This window comes from Physeter macrocephalus, chromosome 16, assembly GCF_002837175.3.
Source record: "Physeter macrocephalus isolate SW-GA chromosome 16, ASM283717v5, whole genome shotgun sequence".
NCBI classification, from domain to species: Eukaryota; Metazoa; Chordata; class Mammalia; order Artiodactyla; family Physeteridae; genus Physeter; species Physeter macrocephalus.
The window spans coordinates 20,176,620-20,197,922 of record NC_041229.1 but is presented as its reverse complement, the minus strand read 5'-3'; the positions used below and the strand labels follow the sequence as shown (position 1 = coordinate 20,197,922).

General features: G+C 43.5%; 2 protein-coding genes across 3 annotated transcripts in view; one reads left to right on the top strand and one right to left on the bottom strand.

The window, feature by feature from the left end:
* SIK2 (salt inducible kinase 2) overlaps window positions 1-17,681 on the top strand; it is a 130,584-nt gene extending 112,903 nt beyond the window's left edge. The window contains exons 9-15 of one of the 2 annotated variants that reach the window (XM_007128254.2): window positions 5,781-5,945; window positions 12,966-13,194; window positions 13,679-13,963; window positions 14,109-14,272; window positions 15,041-15,151; window positions 15,882-15,973; window positions 16,686-17,681. In XM_007128254.2, coding sequence (XP_007128316.2) covers window positions 5,781-5,945; window positions 12,966-13,194; window positions 13,679-13,963; window positions 14,109-14,272; window positions 15,041-15,151; window positions 15,882-15,973; window positions 16,686-17,259 — 1,620 coding nt within the window. In that variant the 3' untranslated portion in view covers window positions 17,260-17,681. Of the gene's footprint in view, window positions 1-5,780; window positions 5,946-12,965; window positions 13,207-13,678; window positions 13,964-14,108; window positions 14,273-15,040; window positions 15,152-15,881; window positions 15,974-16,685 lie in introns of both variants that reach the window. The other variant, XM_007128253.2, reaches the window with a different exon arrangement.
* A 2,280-nt stretch (window positions 17,682-19,961) lies between these two features.
* PPP2R1B (protein phosphatase 2 scaffold subunit Abeta) overlaps window positions 19,962-21,303 on the bottom strand; it is a 36,650-nt gene continuing 35,308 nt past the window's right edge. Inside the window, exon 16 of the mRNA XM_007128258.3 lies at window positions 19,962-20,069. Within this exon, the coding sequence (XP_007128320.1) occupies window positions 19,962-20,069 (108 nt within the window). The remainder of the gene's footprint in view (window positions 20,070-21,303) is intronic.

Below are 21,303 nucleotides of genomic sequence, written 5' to 3'. Positions count from 1 at the left end.
TATATGCACTACCAAATGTAAAATCGATAGCTAGTGGGAAGCAGCTGCGTGGCACAGGGAGATCAGCTCGGTGCTTTGTGTCCACCTAGAGGGGTGGGATAGTGAGGATGGGAGGGAGACGCAAGAGGGAGGAGATATGGGGATATAGGTATATGTATAGCTGATTCACTTTGTTATAAAGCAGAAATTAACACACCATTGTAGAGCAATTATACTCCAATAAAAACGTTTAAAAAATAAATAAATAAAATTAGATAAATATAAATAAAATAAAGTGCAAGTAAGAGCAAAAGAGTTTTCACTTTGTATTTTTTGTTTGGCAGTTTTACAAAATTTATAGAATTATAGTAGAATTTTGCCTTGGCTTCTACAGAATATGTGAAAAAGAAACCCCAGGAAATTAAAATCGTCTTGATTTTAATAGGTAAATGGTGTACCTTGTTATACATATTTTAATATCTAAAATAATGTATTGATACTAATGTGAGTAAAATAATATATCAATAAAGTTCCAGATATTTGGGTTGAAGTATCTCTGAGCACTTGGAATTCTTCAAGGTCGAGTGGTATGGCTTTCAAGATAGAGAGGAGGGAGAAAAAATGAGAATTCCTAAGTTGGGGTAGTAATAGTGAGATGGAGGGTGCCCCTTCCCTCTGGAAAACGCTGCCAGGCAGAAGGATAGGAAGCAGGAAAGCCCCCATGCTGAGCAGCTTCCCTCCCGAGTCTCTTTATTCTTCTGAAACATTACACAAGTGAGGGTTACATAAACGATTGCTCCTGAGCACACGCATATGTTATTGTACATGATTTCCTTTCATATCTAAACTTGAAGCAAATTCCTTAGATCTCAAGTTATATTTCATTTGGCTTGGGGCTTCTTATGTTTGATCATTTTTTTTATTACCAAGCACCCCATGAGTTCTTCTCATTTTATGCATTGATCCAAGTTATCATAGAAAACTATTTACTGTGACTTAAAATGTATCTAATTCAAATAGCAATCTTCAGTGCTCATTCAGAAACTTGTCTTGAGTGCCATCTGGATGCTAAGAAACAGGCACTGGGGTTGAAGAAGATCTCCCTTCCCTACGAGACTTCACATTCTAATGTTTAGTACTGAACTTGTTAAAAAATAGATTTCTCTGTTTTTATGACTATAAATATGCTTAAAGTTTTAGTAGAGCCTTCTCCCTTGAATTCTTTGATGTTCTACTATCTTTTTAAAGAAGTGGCAAATCGCTTGTTACTTGATAGAGTCATAAGGAACTGGTGAAATCACAAGGTCCTTTGCAAAGATCACATGACTTGTGTAATCAAGCAGACCTTGGGTTCCATACTGAGCTGAGTGACTTCAACAAGTCAGCATCTCTGAGCTCCAGGGTCCTTAACTATAAAATGGAAATAGCAATACCTACTTCATAAGTTTGCTACAAAGATAAAATTGATTAATTGATAACAGCAATTGTGTTCAGATAGAGCACTTATGTGCCAGGCACAGTCCCAGCCATCATGGTTTCATAGGTACCCAGGAAACAGTCCCTGCCCTTAAGGAATTTATGGTATAGTGATGAACAACCCATGATTACTACTTAGAAAACATTGAGATTCCCATCTTAGATGGATTTAGAGTACTTATATTTGCCACATAATATACAGGAAATGTTACATCTAATTGACTGCAGGTGACTATTTTTTTAAAATATGCCTTTTTCTTGTGAATTCTAACCACTAGTTTTTAATAGTCCTTCACTCCAACTTTCTATCAACTGTAAGTAGACTAGAATGAAACACTCATCCCAGTTCTTTAATTACAGATTAGAGGTTGCCCTCCACAACTGTAAGAAAAAGTCAACTAGGGCTGCTGTTTAGCACCACAGACTGGGCAGCTTCAACAACAAAGTTTATGTTTTCGCAGTTTTAGAGGCTGGAAGTCCAAGATCAAGGGGCCATCAGGGTTCTGGTGAGGACTCTCTTCCTGGCTTGTAGATGGCCACCTTCTCACTATGTCCTCACACATCCTCTTCTCTGCACATGCAGGAAGAGAGATCTCTGGTATCTCATCCTCTTCTTAGAGGGACACCAGTCCTTTTGCATTAGGTCCCCACCCTCATGACCTCATTTAACCTTAATTACCTCCTTAAAGGCCCTGTCTACAGACATAGTCACATTGGGTGTTAGGGCTTCAACATATAGATGGGGGCGGGGGCAGGGGGCACAATTCTGTCCATAATAAGCATATTCCTATGGGACCAGTAAAGATTTTTCCCATAGGAGAAAATGTTATTTTCATTTTAATGGTGCTGGAAAGCATAAAATCAGAAGAAGAGATTCAAGACAATAAACATATGATCTAAAAAGTCATTACAGTTAGTGGACATGGTCATTGTTTATGGTCACTCTTTTTTTTTTAATTTATTTTTTTATTGACGTATAGTTGATTTACAATGTTGTGTTAATTTCTGCTGTACAGAAAAGTGACTCAGTTATACACATATATACACTCTTTTTTATATTCTTTTTCATTATGATTTATCCCAGGATACTGAATATAGTTCCCTTGCTGTTTATCCATTCTATACATAATAGTTCGCATCCACTATCCCCAGACTCCCAGTCCATCCCTCCCCTACTTCCCCTCCACTTTGGTAACCACAAGTCTGTGCTCTATGCCTGTGAGTCCCTTTCTGTTTTGTAGATAGGTTCATTTGTGCCATATTTTAGATTCTACATATAAGTGATATCATATGGTATTTGTCTTTCTCTTTCTGACTTTCTTCATTTGGTATGATAATCTCTAGTTGCATCCATGTTGCTGCAAATGGCATTATTTCGTTCTTTTTATGGCTGAGTAGTATTCCATTGTATATATGTATCACATCTTCTTTATCCATTCCTCTGTTGATTTACATTTAGGTTGTTTCCGTGTCTTGGCGATTGTAAATAGTGCTGCTATGAACATAGAGGTGCATGTATCTTTTTGAATTATAGTTTTGTCTGGATATATACCCAGAAGTGCGATTGCTGGATCATATGGTAATTCTATTTTTAGCTTTCTAAGGAACCTCCATACTGTTTTCCATAGTGGCTGCACCAACTTACATTCCAACCAGTGTAAGAGGGTTCCCTTTTCTCCACACGCTCTCCAGAATTTGTTATTTGTAGACTTTTTAATGATGGCCATTCTGACCGGTGTGTGGTGATATCTCAGTGTAGTTTTGATTTGTATTTCTCTAATAATTAGCGATGTTGACCATCTTTCCATGTGCCTATTGTGTTTATGGCCACTCTTGGAGAAACTGGTAATATCTGCTTGCTTGGGATATTAATCAACCATCTATTTATTATAATAACATATTCTTTAATCAGATCTTTAGTGCTGGGCATGCTATTTGAATATTTATACTCTAACTTGTGCCAAAAATACTTCTTTAATCCCATCAGTGATTGCAAGAATCCTAAAAACCAGACCCCTGAATCTATCATTGTATTTCCTGTGAAGCGGCTGTCACAATAAAATGTGTTATTTCTCTGTCCTTACGAAGTTCACAGTAAGTTGTTGTAGTCCAGGTTGGATGTGAAAGGAAAATGTGTTATGCTTGGTCCGGCCCAGAGCAATCCTGCCATTTAAAAAGTCACAGCTAACAAGAGGCAGGGAGTGAGAAGAACAACATATCATAGTTATCATGTTGGTATCTCATTTCCAGGGCAGTGTCTACAGGTAGTGCTTTGCCCTAATAAGGAGCAGTCTAATAAATTTGGGAAACAGAAATCAAAGTTCACCTTTATCCTTTGATTGAAAAGCCAGTGATAAGGGTAAGAAGAATGTATCAAATATGCTTTATTTGGAAGTTTAAATTTTACATTGTGGCTAAAAAAATTAATTTAAATGACTAAAATGCTTGAAAGGAAAAAAAAATGTTTTGTCTCAAAAGTGGCTGAGGATATAGGCCTGAGGAATGATGATATAAGAAAAGCTATTTCTTTGTCATGTTCAGAATAATATACAGTGTATTTTCTGTCTCTTTTTACCATCCATATAATACCAACACTTTGCTATTGCTATTTTGTTCTTTATCTCATGCAGTATATCTAATGATGTTAATGTTGGAATATAAAGTATATTCTAAATATAGTCATAGTCAAGTATAAAATGTATTTATAACATATTCCTCCATTATTGAAAACCATCAACCTGAAATTTTAACTGGGAACCATTAGCTAGTATCTGAGAACAAAACTGTGTATTCATTTTACTAATTCCTGTATTAAATTATTATCATCATTTTAAGACTTCAGAAAGAAGGAGAAAGGAGGAATTAACAGTACTGAGCGAAGGACTTTACATGTTGCCTTTTACAGTCCTAACTTCACCGTGAAGTAGATATTATGATGTTTTTTAGAGGCGAAGAAAATAAGATGCAAAGAGTTTAGGTAACTGATTAAGTTCACACAATTAGTAAGTGATGGAGCCAGGAATCAAAACCAGGTCTTGGGAAGGGAAAAGCTAGAATCATACCATTTTGTTCCTTTTCACTTGTTTGAATTTAAAGCTCACCATCCTGTATCCCTTAAAGTGACAATGGCAGAAAAAATACAGGCCATTCCTCTGCCTTTTAGAAACTGGTATGATGATTGTTCCCTCAGATGTTTTGCAATGTCTGTTATGTTCAAAAGGCATCTAATAAATTATTCTGCTAGTTTTGAAGAAATGGGGAGGAAAGGATTATCCAACGGTTTCATCTTCAAAATCAATTCTTGCCAATTGTCATAAAGGAAAATTCTCTTTTAAATGAGGAAGACTTTGTAATACTTGTTTACTTAGAATTTTTAACAGAGGAGACACATGGAGAATGGACTTTCTAGAGTAGGTTGACTTCAGGAACATAACTTGCTCAGCAATAAGCATCTCTGTTTCCACTGGGCAAGCAGGCTGTGTGTGTTCAGTCTGTGTGTCTCTTTCAAAGAAGGATATTCCGGGCTTCCCTGGTGGCGCAGTGGTTGGGAGTCCGCCTGCTGATGCAGGGGACACGGGTTCGTGCCCCGGTCCAGGAGGATCCCACGTGCCGCGGAGCGGCTGGGCCCACAAGCCATGGCCGCTGGGCCTGCTCGTCTGGAGCCTGTGCTCCGCAACGGGAGAGGCCACAACAGTGAGAGGCCCGCATACCTCAAAAAAAAAAAGAAGGACATTCCTGTCCCCTCCGAGTAGCTGCTGCTTCTCTCTTCTTCCTCTTCACTCACACCCTTGCCAAGAAATATATACCATCTCACCCCATACCCCACCAAAAAAAAAAGAGAGAGAGATGCAGGTAGATAGCCCTTATTGCAGTGTACTTTGTATTACAGTTAGTTGTGTGTGTATCTTATCTCTGGTTCAGTTTTGATCTCCTACTCCTAGAGACTGGGACTTCTCTATTCTTCTTTGTATCTTTCCAAGGTAATATATTTAAGGATATAGACAATATATGTTCATTGAACTGAAAAAGAGCATCTTAGATTCCTTACAAAGCCTAGCTTTCCTGTCATCTGTGAAAGTTACACACCTCATCATGGAACAGGAACGAAATTCTGTACATCCTATCTCAGAATAATTGATTGCTAGACTGCTTCAGATCAGTACCTGTACCATGTACGTACTTCATCACATCTTTTCTGGAGTTTCCAACAAATCACTATTTATCCTTTAATTACATCAGGAAGAATTGTTTTATTTCAAGAATTTTGTATCTTTATATAGAAAGTATTAATGTTCCCAAACTTTCCGTTCTTGCCATATTTACAGACACAAACTGTGGGACTCCCAGTGACGGTGCATTCACCAAACGTGCGAGTGATGCGATCTGCCCTCCTCCCACAGGCATCCAACGTGGACGCCTTCACGTTTCCAGCATCCGGCTGTCAGGCGGAAGCAACATTCATGGAGGAAGAGTGTGTCGACACTCCAAAGGTACAGATGTGTTTGAGAGACTCCAAGCTTGTTGGCTGGCTGGAGATTTCAACTCTGTCCACACAAATGTTGTACTTCAGCTTAGCTGAACTTTGTCATTTCCTCAAGTCACTTGGGAGGAGTTGTTTTTGTGCAGAAGACCTGAGAAAAGTATCCAGGCCTAACCTTGCTCTCTCACCATCTTGTCATTATGACGGTTATGTCACATGTCAGATCTCATGTGTACTTTTCAGAATCCTTCTTCATTCTCTTTCCTTAACCAATTCCTTCTCTCAAGTTCTAGATCCCTCATAGGTTTTGGATTTTTTTTTAAACCAATTGTAATTCTGAAAACGAAAGTATAACTATTGTGCTAAGTTGGGCTTTGCCTTTGTTATTATGGCCTCTCTTCTGCTGCCTGTGCTGCAGCTACAAAATGATGAGCCATCTTTTTTGGTCAGTTAAACATCTTTTTTTGTCCAGTTTGAACATACTTAAAGGAGATAAGTTTATTCTGGTGTGCTGCATAAAGTTGGCTCTTAGTATATGGAACATGACAGCTTCCCTCATTTAATGAATATTTATTTAACTTCTAATTTGTGTTTTATATACTTAGCATCCAGTGATATACAGAGGATCATATTAATGGGCAGGTCTTAGAGTATGTTTAAAATAGACTCTGTTCTTCACTAGCTGTGTGAACTTGGACAAAGTGGCTAACTTCTTTGAACCTCCATTTCTCTTGTGTAAAACAAGGATACCAACTTTATGAGACTGTTGTGAGGATTAATTGAAAGTATGTGTGTGAGGTTTTGGGCAAATTGTAGATACTCAGCAAATATTGGTTTCCTGTCTTTTTAGCCTCGTTAGGTAATAAAAAGGTGACTCGGACATTAGTTCTGCCTCAAAGTTTGTAGTCTAGCAGAAGAGACATGAAGGTTAACTAAAGGTAATGTGCCGGGTACTGAATAAATTGATAAAACATAATTGGTCCCTTAAAGAGATAAAAAAAATCAAAGTGCTGCAAGAGTAGAAGGAGATGGGGGAGTTGCTTTTAGTTCATTTGATCAGGAATGTCTTTGGTTTAACTGTCAGAGCTGGGAATTGAGAGTAGGGCAGAATCAGTGTGGATGGAAACTAGGGTGTGATATCTCGGTGGAGGGAAAGGCCTGAGCAACAGCAAATGTCAGGAAAGCCTGGGTCCCTCTAAGTCAGAGCAGGAGCTCAATGTGGCTGAGGGAAAGGGCATGTGAAGGGAAGTTGTACAAAATAAAGACAAATAGCCTTGCTTTGAATGTCAAGCCAAGGGATAGACTCTTTCTCTAGGTTGGGGCTCTCAACACAGGAAGGTGTTTCAGTATTATCAAGAGAGTTTTTTCTGGGACTTCCCTGGTGGTCCAGCAGTTAAGACTCCATGCTTTCAATGGAGGGGGCCCAGGTTCGATCCCTGGTCACGGAACTAGATCCCACATGCCACAACTAAGACCCAGTGCAGCCAAATAAATAAATAAATATTTTTTTAATAAAGAGAGAGTTTTCGGGATTGCCCTGGTGGCACAGTGGTTGGGACTCCCTGCCTCCAATGCAGGGGACCTGGGTTCAACCCCTGGTCAGGAAACTAGATCCCACATGCATGCCGCACCTAAGATAGTTCACATGCCGCAACTAAGGAGCCGGCAAGCCACAACTAAGGAGCCCTCGAGCCACGACTAAGGAATCCACGTGCCACAACCAAGGAGCCGATGAGCCGCAACTAAGGAGCCCACCTGTCACAACTAAGACCTGGCGCGACCAAATACATAAAATTAAATTGTAAAAAAAAAGAGTTTTTTCCAAATGGACCTTCTCCAAGGTAGTAGGAAACAATCAGAGATTTTTTGATAAGAAAACACCATGATCCATATTGTGCTTCAGAAATGAACCTGGAAAGGTCCGTAGCCTGCGTTGGATAGGAGAGAGACTGGTGACAAGCACAGTAGAAGGTTAGAGTGTGTGTCAGGGGAGGTGACGAGGGTTTGAGCTAGGATGGTGCCCGTGAAACTGGAGAGGAGGGGATGGTATAAATGAGATTGCACAGATAAAACTGATAGACTGTTAGGTCCAGAGAAAAGAAGTCCAGACTGATAACAGTATTTTGAGTCTTGATGATCAGGAAGGTGAATAGAATTTTCAGAAATAGGGAGCTCTGGAGGTAGAGCTGATTCAGAAGTTAAGTAATGAGTAACGACTAGAGCGTAGTCAAGGCACCTTGATTCTGGGCTGCCATAAGCAGGTGTTAAGCCGGGTTCCTGACCCTGAGGAGTTAGTGTCTCTGTACCTGAGGACGAAGCCACTTCCTGTGGACAGTCTGTTCCTCTGCCTGTGGTTGCCTAGCATGTTCAAATCCTCATAAACTGCTATTACATTCTCACCCAGAAATTTAGACATAAATTGAGGCAACATCACTCATTTATTTTTAAAATCTAATTCCCTTGAAAAAATTAAAATGCAGTCTGCCTAAAGCTTGGCTATGAGGGCCTCAGGCCCGAAACACAGATTGGGCACTGTCTGCCGTATTATATAGGGCAAGCTATTTTTAAAGCTTGTGATTGTTACCGTAACTAGGAAACAGACAGGAAACGAATGATTTTGTGAAAGATATAGACAGAAGCTAGATGGCATATTTGCATTTGTAGGAAGAGCAATGCCATGCTGGAACTGGCCACCCACATTGGCAGGGCCACCCTGGCACTCAGCCAGGCTGTAGACATCCGCTGGTCTTATTTGCGTACCATTTCATTTATGTCAGCAGTACTCTTTGTGCCTCTTCCCTCCCTAGCACCTCTTTCTCTGGGGCCCATAAATAAACGCACACACACACAAAACCGTCAGACAGAGATACTAGCCCTTTGTTGTTGGTCTTGCTTCATATGCATTTCCTCTAACACCTATTTGTTGTCTTCTGAAGGATGGCGTGTAACTGCATGTGTTGCTCAGTCACTTCTGCTCGCGATTGGTGGCAGATATTATGCGCCTCGGAGGTTTCGCTTCTCCTTCTCTCCCAGAAGTCTTCAACTTAAACTTAACACTATCAAACTTAAAACTATCAGTAAAATCCCTCAGGAAGTCTGACTTGAAACATGGTTTGGGATGGCTCCCAAAATAGCACCTTTCTGAGACAGTCACCTAACTCTGAGCAGTAACCGAGCCCCCCAGGTGGTGCAGAGCCCATACAGGAGCAGGTGCAAGCCCTGGAGGGTCAGTGTCTCACTTTCGAGAGTTTCTTTGGGAATAATGGACTTTATACATACACACACATACGGACACTTCAGTCACTTTTAGCATCTTATTAAAGTTCTATGAGAAAAGGATTTTCCAAGTGACCGTTTTCATGTCCGGATAGTGGAAGGGAACTGTGAAACTATGAAAGTGCAAGTGTAGTAGAGCTGTTCATGTCTATTGACGTTTTTAATACCTTTTTTAAATTATAAAGGTAGTACACATAACAAAAGATCTAAGAAGGATATTCATCAAAAACTCTTAAGAGTGTTAACCTCTAATACTTTGTAAAGGGGAGAAATTGCACTTTTACTTCTGAATTTGGATTTTTTAATTTATAATTAAAAGACATCAAACCAGTCAGAATCACACGTGGAAAATTCACAGAGGGATAAAGGAAACAATTAATTTATCCATAGTCCCCCTACCCAAAGGTAGGCCCATTTTGACACGTTTCCTTGGAGTAGGTTATAGATGAATGGATAGATGGATGGGTGGGTGGATGAGTATAGGGTGACTCAGTACGTAGGTAGACTTGTTAAAACAAAATTTTATTCTATTATATGTAATTTTGTACCTTGCTTTTACGTAATATAACATCATGAGCATTTTTCCCATACCATGAAATCTTCTTTGAAAGCATGAGTTATATTTAACAACTGCCTAATATATTGTATTAGTTGCACCCTTATTTAACTACTCTTCTATTTTTGGACATCAGGTACTTTAATATTTTTTGCTTCCTTACATATGCTTCAGGTGACTATCCCTGTGTCTAAATTTTTGACTATACCTTTTATTATTTCCCTAGGATAAATTTCTGGAACTGGGGTTATCTAGTGCTTTCCTTCCTCACCTGGTTATTTGTTTAATTTGCCTCAAGATGGTAAAAATGCTTTAAAAGAAAATGTTGTTTTATTCTCATGCTTTAAAAATTTTTTATTGTTATAAAATAACATTCTCTTTGGTCCAGAAATAATGTTAATATACACAGTGTTTTAGTTAATCCTCCCAAACAACTTTACTCCCATTTTACAAGTGAAAAAAAAAAAGAGCTTTATAGAAGTTAAGCAACTTGCCTAATAAGTGATGGAGCTGAGGTTTGAGCCTCTTCAATATATGCCAAACTTGCCAGGCACTTAGGATACAAATTAAATAAGGCACATTCCGAGCCTCCAGGCTCACTGGCTAGTACTATACATTAATCTACCATGTTAGTCAGCTCTTTAGAGCCTCTATCTCCTATATAGCCACACTGATGTTAAGGCTTCAATATGTGAATCTAAGGGGAGATACAAACATTCAGTCCATAACAGTAGCAATCTCCTGTGCTAGAATCTTGTGTTTGTGGTAAGCTCAGGGTTGTTACCAATTAGTGGTGGAGTTTCTGAGAGGCTGACTCCTACATGTGTGCTATCTACTGCATCTGAGATCTCTTATCAGAAGGGAAGTGATATACTGAACTTTAAGGAAAGGCAAAAACACTGTGTTGGAAAATGTACCTTTTACCCACCCATATTGTATTTTGCAGTCTTAGAGTTTACAGTTAGCCTGGATTTTTTCCTAGAGCAAAAGATCTCATTTCTAGCAGCTTACGTCACTAAGATAGATCAGCCCATGTTACAGTCACAAAATCCTAGAGTTTAATTTGTTATATCAAGTCCCTGGGTAAACTGGCAGGCAAAGGTGGCATGATTATCACCTGTTTCAGGAACTTATCTTAGAGATGAAAGTGTTCACACCTGTAAACTGAATGAGCTCTAGGGCAGCTTTCTGTTCATACCTCTTAACTCTGAAAGGGTCACCACAGCGTTTTCTGATTCAGTCATCACCAGGCATCATCTGAAAAACCAGATCATTGTCATCTACCTGTCCCAGCGTGAAACTGAATTCAGTAAACATTGTTAAATGAACGATAAAAATTCATCTTGTAGTCTAGATGAGGAAATAAATTTATAAGCAGACAATTTAAGAAAAATCGTAAATTTGGGGGGACTGCAAGGTTTTTGGAGTACTCAGAAAAAAGTGGCCTTTCTCTACTAAGGAAAGAAAGGCATGGTTGTAAGGCGGTACTTGCAAAATATTTCTCACAAGAAATATCTGGCAAAATTTTGACATATGCTATAAAATGTAAAGATGCTCAGTAGATATTTACTTGATAACAGTCTTTTCTCTGTTGTTTTTTATTCATTTCCAAATCATCCTTGGCTAGTCTTAGAAAATTATACTAGTAGACAGTTAAGGAACGTAGTGTAGAGTTATGAATGTTAAGTCCCCAAACCACCATTCTTTCCTACAAGAAAACTTTTAAGTTTAGTCAAAAAGGGAACACTTATCTGGGGACGGTTGAAGGGGAGCGTAATTGTTGCTGGCCAGATTTCAGAGTTTTTGTTTTCTAGTGCCATGGAGAAGATTGGTCTTAGTCTAGGAAGAAAGCATTTTCTACCCTTCCTTTTAAATGGCCACTTGTCACTTTAAAACCCTGTCGTGCATTAGCTGCCTTATCCAAGTAATGGCTACAGCCCCAGAACAGATTTGATGGACTAACCATCCCCTCCCCCAAGCCAACAATGATCTGAGTCACCCAAGTCTCCCTCTCCAAATAAAGGGCCTCTCAGAGCCTTCAGATTGGTTGCCATAAGAGGAAAGTTTCCTGTGTCTGGCATAGCGATGTCCCACGTCACCTCTCACATACATGAGCCTCTCCTGCTTCCAAAGGAAACAATAGCGCTACCCGGTGTATTCCAGGTGAAAGTACTGCTGGGAGCTCGGTCTTATGCCTGGCTCCTCCTGAGCAGCTATTCATAGGAGAAAACTGGATTGATTTCCACGAGGGGATGATAGTTAAGGTAATGAGGTAAATAATTGCCTCCTCACTGGGGCTTTTACCAGCCAGAAGAACTCGCAACCACAGCTCCCCTTTGTGGGCTGTGTCGGCCCCCCCAAAGGTGGTTTGCTTGTCAACTGCAGAGGAAGGCGACACTCACTCAGGAGCTGTGCTGAGCTCATCCCGTGGGATAGGACGCATAGATACTGTGTGTGTTGCTGGAGCAGAGAGAATTCAGAGCGTTGCTGCTCATTAACCTCTGCTGGGATTTGGGGCCTGTGAGTCATTTGTTATTCTATAATGGAAGGCTTTGGCTGTTTGCCATTTGAATTTTGTTTTCCCTCCTTTTCGTGGTATGTCCGTCTTTAAAGAATTCTTTTTTCCATTCCTTAGGCACATAGAACCAATTAAAGACTAAATCCAATCCAATGTGCAGGTACTTAAATTATGAATATAGAAGTATGTGTAGAGCCTTCCAGTATGTTTTGTGGTTGAACATTAGAAGAATGCCGGTGACTAGTCTTTTCTTAGCTGTGAGCCGTGCAGTTGGTTTTGTTTTCTTTTTTCTAAATCTCATCTTCCCCCTCTTCATTTCCCTTATTAAAAAAAAATAATAACTGGTAGGCCTCAAGCTGATAGACCCTATTCATCTGGAAACCACTAAAAAAAAATTGTTCATTGTAATCATGATGACTCAGAGAAACCTGGGAGGCAGTGCCAATTTGGGTCATAATGGGCTTCTGTCTCTTAAGTGCTGCCGTTGACTTGCCTTAACTTCTAATCTACGTGGTTGTCATTAGTAACCAATATGTACACCAATATGTACATTTTTAACATTTTACTTAATTTCTAATCGGCCAGAGGTCTTGACATTTTCGCCTTTGTGGATTCTTCAAGTGTCTCAGCAGAGCAGCGACTGATAGCTCCTCCCACATCCCTCTCACGCTGACATTTAGGTAAATGGCTGTCTCCTGGACCCTGTGCCTCCAGTCCTGGCGAGGAAGGGGTGCCAGTCACTGCCCAGCGACGTGATGGAGACCTCCATCGATGAAGGGCTGGAGACAGAAGGAGAGGCCGAGGAAGACCCCGGGCGGGCCCTGGGCGCCTTCCAGTCCACACGCGGCGGGCAGAGGCGGCACACTCTGTCGGAAGTGACCAACCAGCTGGCCGTGATGCCTGGTTCAGGTACGCTTTCCAGTAAGTGCCAGCCTGGGTCTTCTCGGCATCTTGGGTCTCCTCCAAGAAACAGGAATGATACCAACCAGCCCCTGGAATGTTGTCTATGTCTTGTGTCTTTGTGGACCACATGCAGCAGGAGTTAAGATTAGGCCTGCTCAGCAGCTCTCAGAGATTAAAATGACACGTCTCTGAGTGGCCTCCCCTGACGCCCAGGATTCATCTGAGTGCGATGTGACTCATCGAGGACTCTGGCTCTTTTGGAGTGGCCAAGATCTTATGGGTACAGGTTCTGGAGTGTTTTCACCGCAGAATTCGAAGCTGATTAAATTGACATGTAAAAAAGTTCTGAAAAGATGTTTTGGTTGGAAATTAAGGGCACTGTTACTGTGGAAACTCAAGCTGGTTGTGCTTTGTATCCCATGTTCCAAGAAGTTGCGATCTATTGGTGGTCATATTGGTGTTGTGTTTTGTTTTGTCTTTTCTCTTGAAGGGAAAATTTTCTCCATGAGTGACAACCCCTCCCTTGACAGTGTGGACTCTGAGTATGATATGGGGTCTGTTCCGAGGAACCTGCACTTTCCTGAGGACAACCCTTCCCTTAAGGACATCATGTTAGCCAATCAGCCCTCACCCCGCATGACGTCTCCCTTCGTGAGCCTGAGACCTGCCAACCCTACCATGCAGGCTCTGAGCTCCCAGAAACGAGAGGCCCACAACAGGTCTCCAGTGAGCTTCAGAGAGGGCCGCCGGGCGTCAGACACTTCCCTCACCCAAGGTGACTGCCTGCCTTCTCTTCTGGTTCCTACAGCTCTTGTGTTGTAGGACTGGATGGGGTTTGTTGCCATGTTGGTTTCATACCTCTGGTCACTGAAAGGCCTTGTGTTTTATTTAAACTGTTTGGTCGTGGTTCTTTCTTTCAGGAATTGTAGCATTTAGACAGCATCTTCAGAATCTGGCTAGAACCAAAGGAATCCTAGAGTTGAACAAAGTGCAGTTGCTCTATGAGCAGCTAGGATCAGAGGCAGACCCTAACCTGGCATCACCGGCTCCTCAGCTACAAGACCTGGCTAGCAGTTGCCCTCAGGTGCGTGTTCTGGGCCCTGCCCACAGTGGCTGGGTGAGAATAAGGCATCAGTTTGTCCTGATGGTGTGTCATTCCATTTAGAGCATTTACTCCAGTCCTGGAGCAAACAGGGTTCTTTGGAAAGACCACAGCCTGAAGGCCTTCCTTGTTGCTGCCATCTGCCCGACAGGTTGGGTTAGACCCTTCCACGCTGGCCCAGGTGATCAGTACCACATGGAGGCTTGGACGCTGTCAAGCGATGCTCGGTTCATAGGGCAGATTTTATATGAATTATACCTCTTAAGAGTCTCCCTTGAACTCCCCTCCCTTCATGCACACACACACAGAAATTACAAATAATAGTACAAATGAGAAGCTTGTTGCCACTATTTTTGATGTGATATCACTTCACTAAATATTATAAGTGAATTATTTATGCTAAAAATACAAAAAATATTGCTGTTTATTTAATACATTTTATTTGAGCCCATTTTCAGTACATCAGGGATATTATAGCATTTGATGCCCACATGAAGGTAATAACCTTCTGTTGACATCAGGGGCCTTTGCTCCAGTACTGACTAGGTAATCGTTTACTACAGGTAATGCATGTATACACTTTCTGCAAAGTGATTAACCCTCAGCCTGCTAGTTACTGTAAAAGCATTGAGGATCATGTCTTAACAGAGTTGGAGTTCCCCTTGGACATTTGCCAAGGTGCTTAAACTGAGATTTGAAACTTTCTCCCACGTGGGAAATTGAAAGTGTTTCCACCCCCTTGCTCCTCAGGAGGAAGCTCCTCCTCAGCAGAAGAGCGTGTCTGCACTCCCAGGCAGCACGCACCCTCAGCTCTCCCAGCGGCACAGCCTGGAAGCCCAGTACCTGCAGCACAGACTCCAGGTGGGATCCTCCCCCTTGTTGCTCCAGCTCACTTTGTGTATCCCGAACCTGCCTTTCTGCAAAGCAGGAACCTGTTTTGCTTGGTATTTTTTTAGGGCAGCTGCTTAATTTCTTTATAGGCAGGTGGGTCTGACTCCGCACTTGTAGTTTCTAGAAACATGTTCAGACTTAGCCTTATGCTCTGTCTTGGCAGCAGAGAAGCTCTGTCCTCAGACCCGAGGAAAGGGTACTGCCACTGAGCAGCAGGAAAGGGAACCCTGGCTTCTTTACTTCTATGTTATGCCTCTTAGTGAATAATAAATAAAATGGAAATCTCAGGTCAGCAAAAAATGTACTATCAGCTCTCTGTTGGTGCCCAAAAATCTTTAAAAATGATGCAACATAGATCCCATAAAGAATGAATCATTTGTTCATTCAGCAGGTGCTGTGGCCTTTGCTATAGATCTAACTCCACTTTTCTCATTGTTTTTAGTCTCCATGAACCTCCCGGTCCTAGAGGACTTTTAGAGACAGAAAAGTGAAGCAGGTTAGAGCTGAGACAGCCCAGGCCTGCTGACCCAATGCTGCTGGGCCACAGGTTCTCCCAGGGTCTCAACGAGCAAGTGTCAGTCCCTGCATCCTGCGCAGATTCTGGAGGACTCACTTGGCTTCGTCCTCCAGGCAGAAGTACAGTCTAATGACTGCGTCCTAGATGACAACATGTCACGCTTGTATTTTTCTGCTCTTCCAGAAGCCCAGCCTTCTGTCAAAAGCCCAGAACACCTGTCAGCTTTATTGTAAAGAACCACCACGGAGCCTTGAACAGCAGCTGCAAGAACACAGGTGAGAGATGGTGGTTGGCCAAAGAAATCACTTTCTTTGTGGCAGACAAGCTGGGTATGTTGTCCTTTCCCCTAGTATTTGCCTGTACCAGGAAAACAGGTTTCAATACACTAACATGGATATTCCACTGTCCATGGACTATAGGCCTGTCAGGGAATAGCAGCCCTAAGCGTGCTTTGTTTTCTTTTTCTCCTAGTGTTTCCCCTTTGGGCTATGAATAGACCTAAACTTTCAGGATCCATGAGCTACTGCAGTTTAAGTGGGTTATGCTGGAGAGAAGGCCTCCATCCTCCCCTGTGGTAATCCCGTGCCCCCAGGCCTCACTAGTAGAAACCTCTTGGCCAAGGTAGAACTACCCTAATCCATCAATCTACAGACACCCACAGAGACCAAGGTGTCAGCCCCGCTTCAAAACACTCCAGATGGGAAATCAGCCTCTTGTTTCATAGGGAGGAGAAAAGAGTCTTAGAGAAAAGGAATTCGTGTTCACTTGAGCACTGAGGGATCAGCCAGAACTGGGGGACAAAAAATAAGACTGGGTTTAAGAAACCAAACATGACTGGTTCCTACCCCCACTTTTTTTTTTTTTTTTTCCTGCCGTGGGAAAGAGAGAAGTGGGAGGACGGACACTAATGACTGATACTGGATTTACATTAAAATTGCCGTCACTGAAGAAGATTTAAAATTCTTTCTTTTGGTATTGCCAACTTAGACTCCAACAGAAGCGGCTCCTCCTCCAGAAACAGTCTCAGCTGCAGGCATATTTTAATCAGATGCAGATAGCAGAGAGCTCGTACCCACAGCCCCTTCCCCACCAGGAGACACCACCGCCATCCCAGCAGCCGCCGCCCTTCAGCCTGACCCAGCCCCTGAGCCCCGTCCTGGAGCCTGCCTCGGAGCAAATGCAGTACAGCCCTTTCCTCAGCCAGTACCGGGAGATGGGGCTGCAGCCGCTGTCCTCCTCGCCAGGTCCCCGGGCTGCTCCCCCGCCACCGCCACCGCAGCACTCAGGGGCCGCCCGGGCACCCTTACAGTTCTCCTATCAGACTTGCGACCTGCCAGGCGCGGCCTCCCCCGAGCCACACCGCCCCAGTCCCTGTCAGTACTCTCTGGATGGAGCCCAGCAGAGCGGCATGGCGGCGCCGGGCTGTCCCAGGAGCTCAGGACTGCAGGAGGCCCCCTCCAGCTACGACCCTCTAGCGCTCTCGGAGTTCCCTGGACTCTTTGATTGTGAAATGCTGGAAGCTGTGGACCCACAGCACAGTGGCTACGTCCTGGTAAATTAACCTCAGCGCAGGAAGTGAGGCGGGTCAGGTGAAGAGAGTGTGTATTTCTATTTTTATTCCAGCCTTTTCCATTTAGAACTTATTTTCCCCCCCTCTCCCTGATGGGGAAAAAGTCAAGTCACCCAACTGGAATCAGAGGGCCTGGCCGGGTGGGTGTTGCTTCCTCCTGGCTCCGTCCCACCACAGTTTTCTGTGGCAAGTGCTGGAACATAGCTGTAGGCTGCAGCTCATGCCCTTAGGTCAAGTGGAGCAAGCTCTCATCAGAGGCACCAACAAAAGTTTTATAAGAAGAAGACATCCAGACCTAGGTTTTACACAGAGCTACATCAATTCATTATCGAGGGAAACCTTGGTGAAAGCAGGAAAAAATGCGTGCCGTTACATATAGGCAAAAAAAAAAAAAAAAAAGGCAATACATTTTTCACTGAAACCAAGCAACAGCATGTTCCTTAAAGGCAAATCAAGAATACATAATGAAATTTGATGCACAGGAAATAAAAGAAAGTTGTACTTTGTCAGTGAATCATAAGTTCTAAGCTGCTGATGCAAGCTGTCCCCAAGATCACTGCCAAGCGGTAAGAGCGTGAGCTTTGTTTCAGGGTCCGCTGAGTGACAGCGGGTACTGACCCCTGAGACTGGCAGTCACCTCCATCTGAGAATAGGGGACACACCTCTTCAGAAGGTGCCCTGGGTCACAGAGTGTCACAGTGTCCTCAGAGTTCCAAAGATGTCGCCTGTGGAACCAAGAGAAGCACCGCAGTAGAGACCGGGGGCAGGAGACTCGAGAAACCGTCAAGAGCAGCAGCCCTGGGCCGGGGAAGACGGGCTCTTCCTGCACAGTCTTCTGTGGAGACTTCTGGTTTGGGGCAGTTGGTCTTTAGAGGACCTAGCGTCTCTTTTAAAATGTAATAACTACTTTGACTTTACACTAGATGTTGCTAGTCGTTTATTGAGCTTTGTATATTTGGACAGTTTCCTATAGGGCTTAGAAATTTTAAGGACGAGAAAAATGAACTTTTATCTCCCATGTGAAGTGGTAGTGCTGTGCCTTTTTCCCCCCAGATCATGCTTTAATGATTTCTTTTCTGTAGAAACCAACACTTTTCCATTTATGTCGATGCTAAATCCAAAGTCACTTCAGAGTTTGTTTTCCACCATGTGGGAATCACATCCTTAATTTCCTTAGAGTTTTGACTTGCAATGAATTGTTCAAGTATTACAGCAATATTCAAAAGACCACAGAGGTGTTAACCATTTAAGCAGATCATCTGCCAAACACAGTGTATATTATTAACCCTTACGATCCAATCATCAGAATAAGTAAAAAAGATGCTACGGCTAGTTGACTGTATACTTAGAAGTAAGGAGTAATCTGTCATTTGGACAGTAACATCCAAGTGTTACAAATTCAGTGTTATTTACAAAGACTACCGTTTCTGTCCTTTAGAATGGCTTGTCCTATCAGCAGATGAATGCGTTAAGCACAAAGCATCTTCCTTAAAGCACAAAGAAGAGAGATACTACACTGATGCTGCATCTAGAAAACACCTTTAAGTTGCCTTTCCTCTTTGTAGTACGTGTCCAGGCGGGTGGGGAGAAACATGGAAGGTCCAGGAGTTCTGTCCTGGCTCCTCTTGGTGCCAGGACGCTCCACAGAGGCCCTCTGCTTGGGGTTGGACTCTGGGTGTGAGCAAGGAAGGGTGGTGTGGAGGACTCATTTTTGTGATTTGACAACACGCAGTGAAAACCCAGGAAGAAAGAATTAGGTTCCTTCTACGGATTGTTTATTCCTCCTCATGCTTAAGATTGATGATTTCGTGAAATAGACAACATCATTTCATTTAAGAGATCCTTCCATTAAGATCTCTAATCTGTTTTAATTCTTTGCAAACTAAGGCAGTTATCAAACAGGGCTTGATTTGTTTAGACAGAAGGATGTTTTCCCAGAATGTTCTACAGAAGCGCTATAAATTAAAAGGCCTTCCAGATTGAAAACGGGAGCCACTCCTTTCAGAGTCCCCAGAATGGCAGAGTCACAGATCGGCACAGATGCCTGCTCCCCACAGGGCCATGAGCCACTGAGCCCAGGAAAGCCGGGAGCTACGGCAGGACGACTGGGCTGACAGATGAGGCGGGAGAGGCCCTGGGAGGGTCGAGGCCCCAGAGGTAGACACTGGGGAGCACCCAGCCTTGGCGGGTCTGTTCAGACCGACGACAGCGGGGTGAATAGCATGACCCATCCTGCTGGACTATGTTGTAAGCTCCTGTTTGCTTTTCTCATTTATTTCAAGCAGAAATCAATAAATTCCATAACAGTCTGTATTTGCTGAAACGTAAGCTGGCGAGAGGAGACTGGTGCCGTCTGTCAGTCAGGTGTTTTCCCAGCCCCGTCTGACCATCGCCGTTGCTCTGTCCCCCGACTAGTGAGTGACCTGTGTGAGCCTCCAAGCAGTTTTCTCTTCACAGATACTAAAGTAACACTACGAAGGCTTAGTACTAGAGGTACTTTGAAATAATGACTTTCTTTCCAGTCTGTTTCACATTAGCAGTGTGTACACTACTGTATAATAACCATTAGCTTTATTTTCTTGTAAACCAGGCTCCTCTGAAGAGACTTTGGTGAGACGAACGTGAGGTAAAAATTTCATTCAGCAAAAAGTGCAATATGTGTGGTACTCTATTTTTTGTTTATCCTTTTTTTTTTAAATCCAGGGGTAGTAGTCTCTGCTTTGGGGAAAATGCACTAGCTCTGCAATTTCCAGTTGGGCGAGTGTGTCTCTAGTATTTACATGCAGCTGATATGCTGGTCCCTGTAAGGCAAACAGCACGTTAGCGCAGCAGAGAGGGTAGATGTTCCACTTGAAACTGGTGAGCTGCGCTGACTGTCCCCTGCCGCCTCTGCCCGGCCCAGGCCTGCCCCGCCCTCTTGCTGCCCTGGGAACACAGAGGAGGACCCTGCAATCTCCACATAAGGGGAAACATCTGGGGCCCACCAAGGAGGACTAGGAGGTGGCATTAAAGGACTCCTGCCTTTCTGCATCAAACTTTGCCTCCCAGGAAAGAGAAAGAGTCCCTTTCTTCCTCAGAGTGTTGAAGCTGTGTCCTGAGTCAGTCAGGGGGTACTGCAGGAGCCCGGGATCGGGACTAAAGGCAGCCCTCACCTCAGGGTAATGGGGGGCCTGTGCCCTTACGGGGAGGGAGGGGACCGCCTCGTGTGAGTGTCGCCCCCAGCCGACGAAAGGCCTCTGCAGAAGGGACTCGTGGTGGCTCTGGCCTCTTCCTCTCTGCCTGAAAGGGGGGTTCTCAGAGAAATGAGTTCTACCTAATTGTTAGAGTTGGGAAGACGGGTGTGTTCACAGCCCAAGAGTGACTGGCTGGCCAGCCAGAAACTAAGGAAGGGTGAGAAGCAGCAGCCTCCGCTCTGGCTGGTCGGGGGTCCAGTCCAGGTGCGTGGTGGTCAGAGCAGCCCCTGCTCAGGTGCGGGCGGTTCACACACGTGGACCTGAGGAAATGAATGGTTTCCTTTGCAGGGTCCTTCCAGCTGCGATCAGGCCCCAGGTAAATACTGGCTGCTGTGTTGGGGTCAGAATTTCTAGCCCTGGATTACATTTAAAAGCCTGTATCAGCAGTTACACTTAAGCTCCCTGTTGGCTTAAGGAAAATCTCACTCTAGATAATTTTTCACATTCGTCCTCCTTTGAGACAATTCGTAGGGTCATTGGATGACACTGGTCCCAGTGAACAGTTGCAGAACCCCTGTGCCTGGGCTCACCTTGGCTGCATGTGTACCCCTAAACTGGACTGCCTCAACTGCCTTCTCGGAAGCCACCGAGCCGCTCAGTCTCTTTGTGCCTAGACATCAAAGGTAAAAACTGGAGAGGGGCTTCCCTGGTGGCTCAGTTGTTGAGAGTCCGCCTGCCGATGCAGGGGACGCGGGTTCGCGCCCCGGTCCGGGAAGATCCCACGTGCCGCGGAGCGGCTGGGCCCGTGAGCCGTGGCCGCTGAGGCTGCGCGTCCGGAGCCTGTGCTCCGCAACGGGAGAGG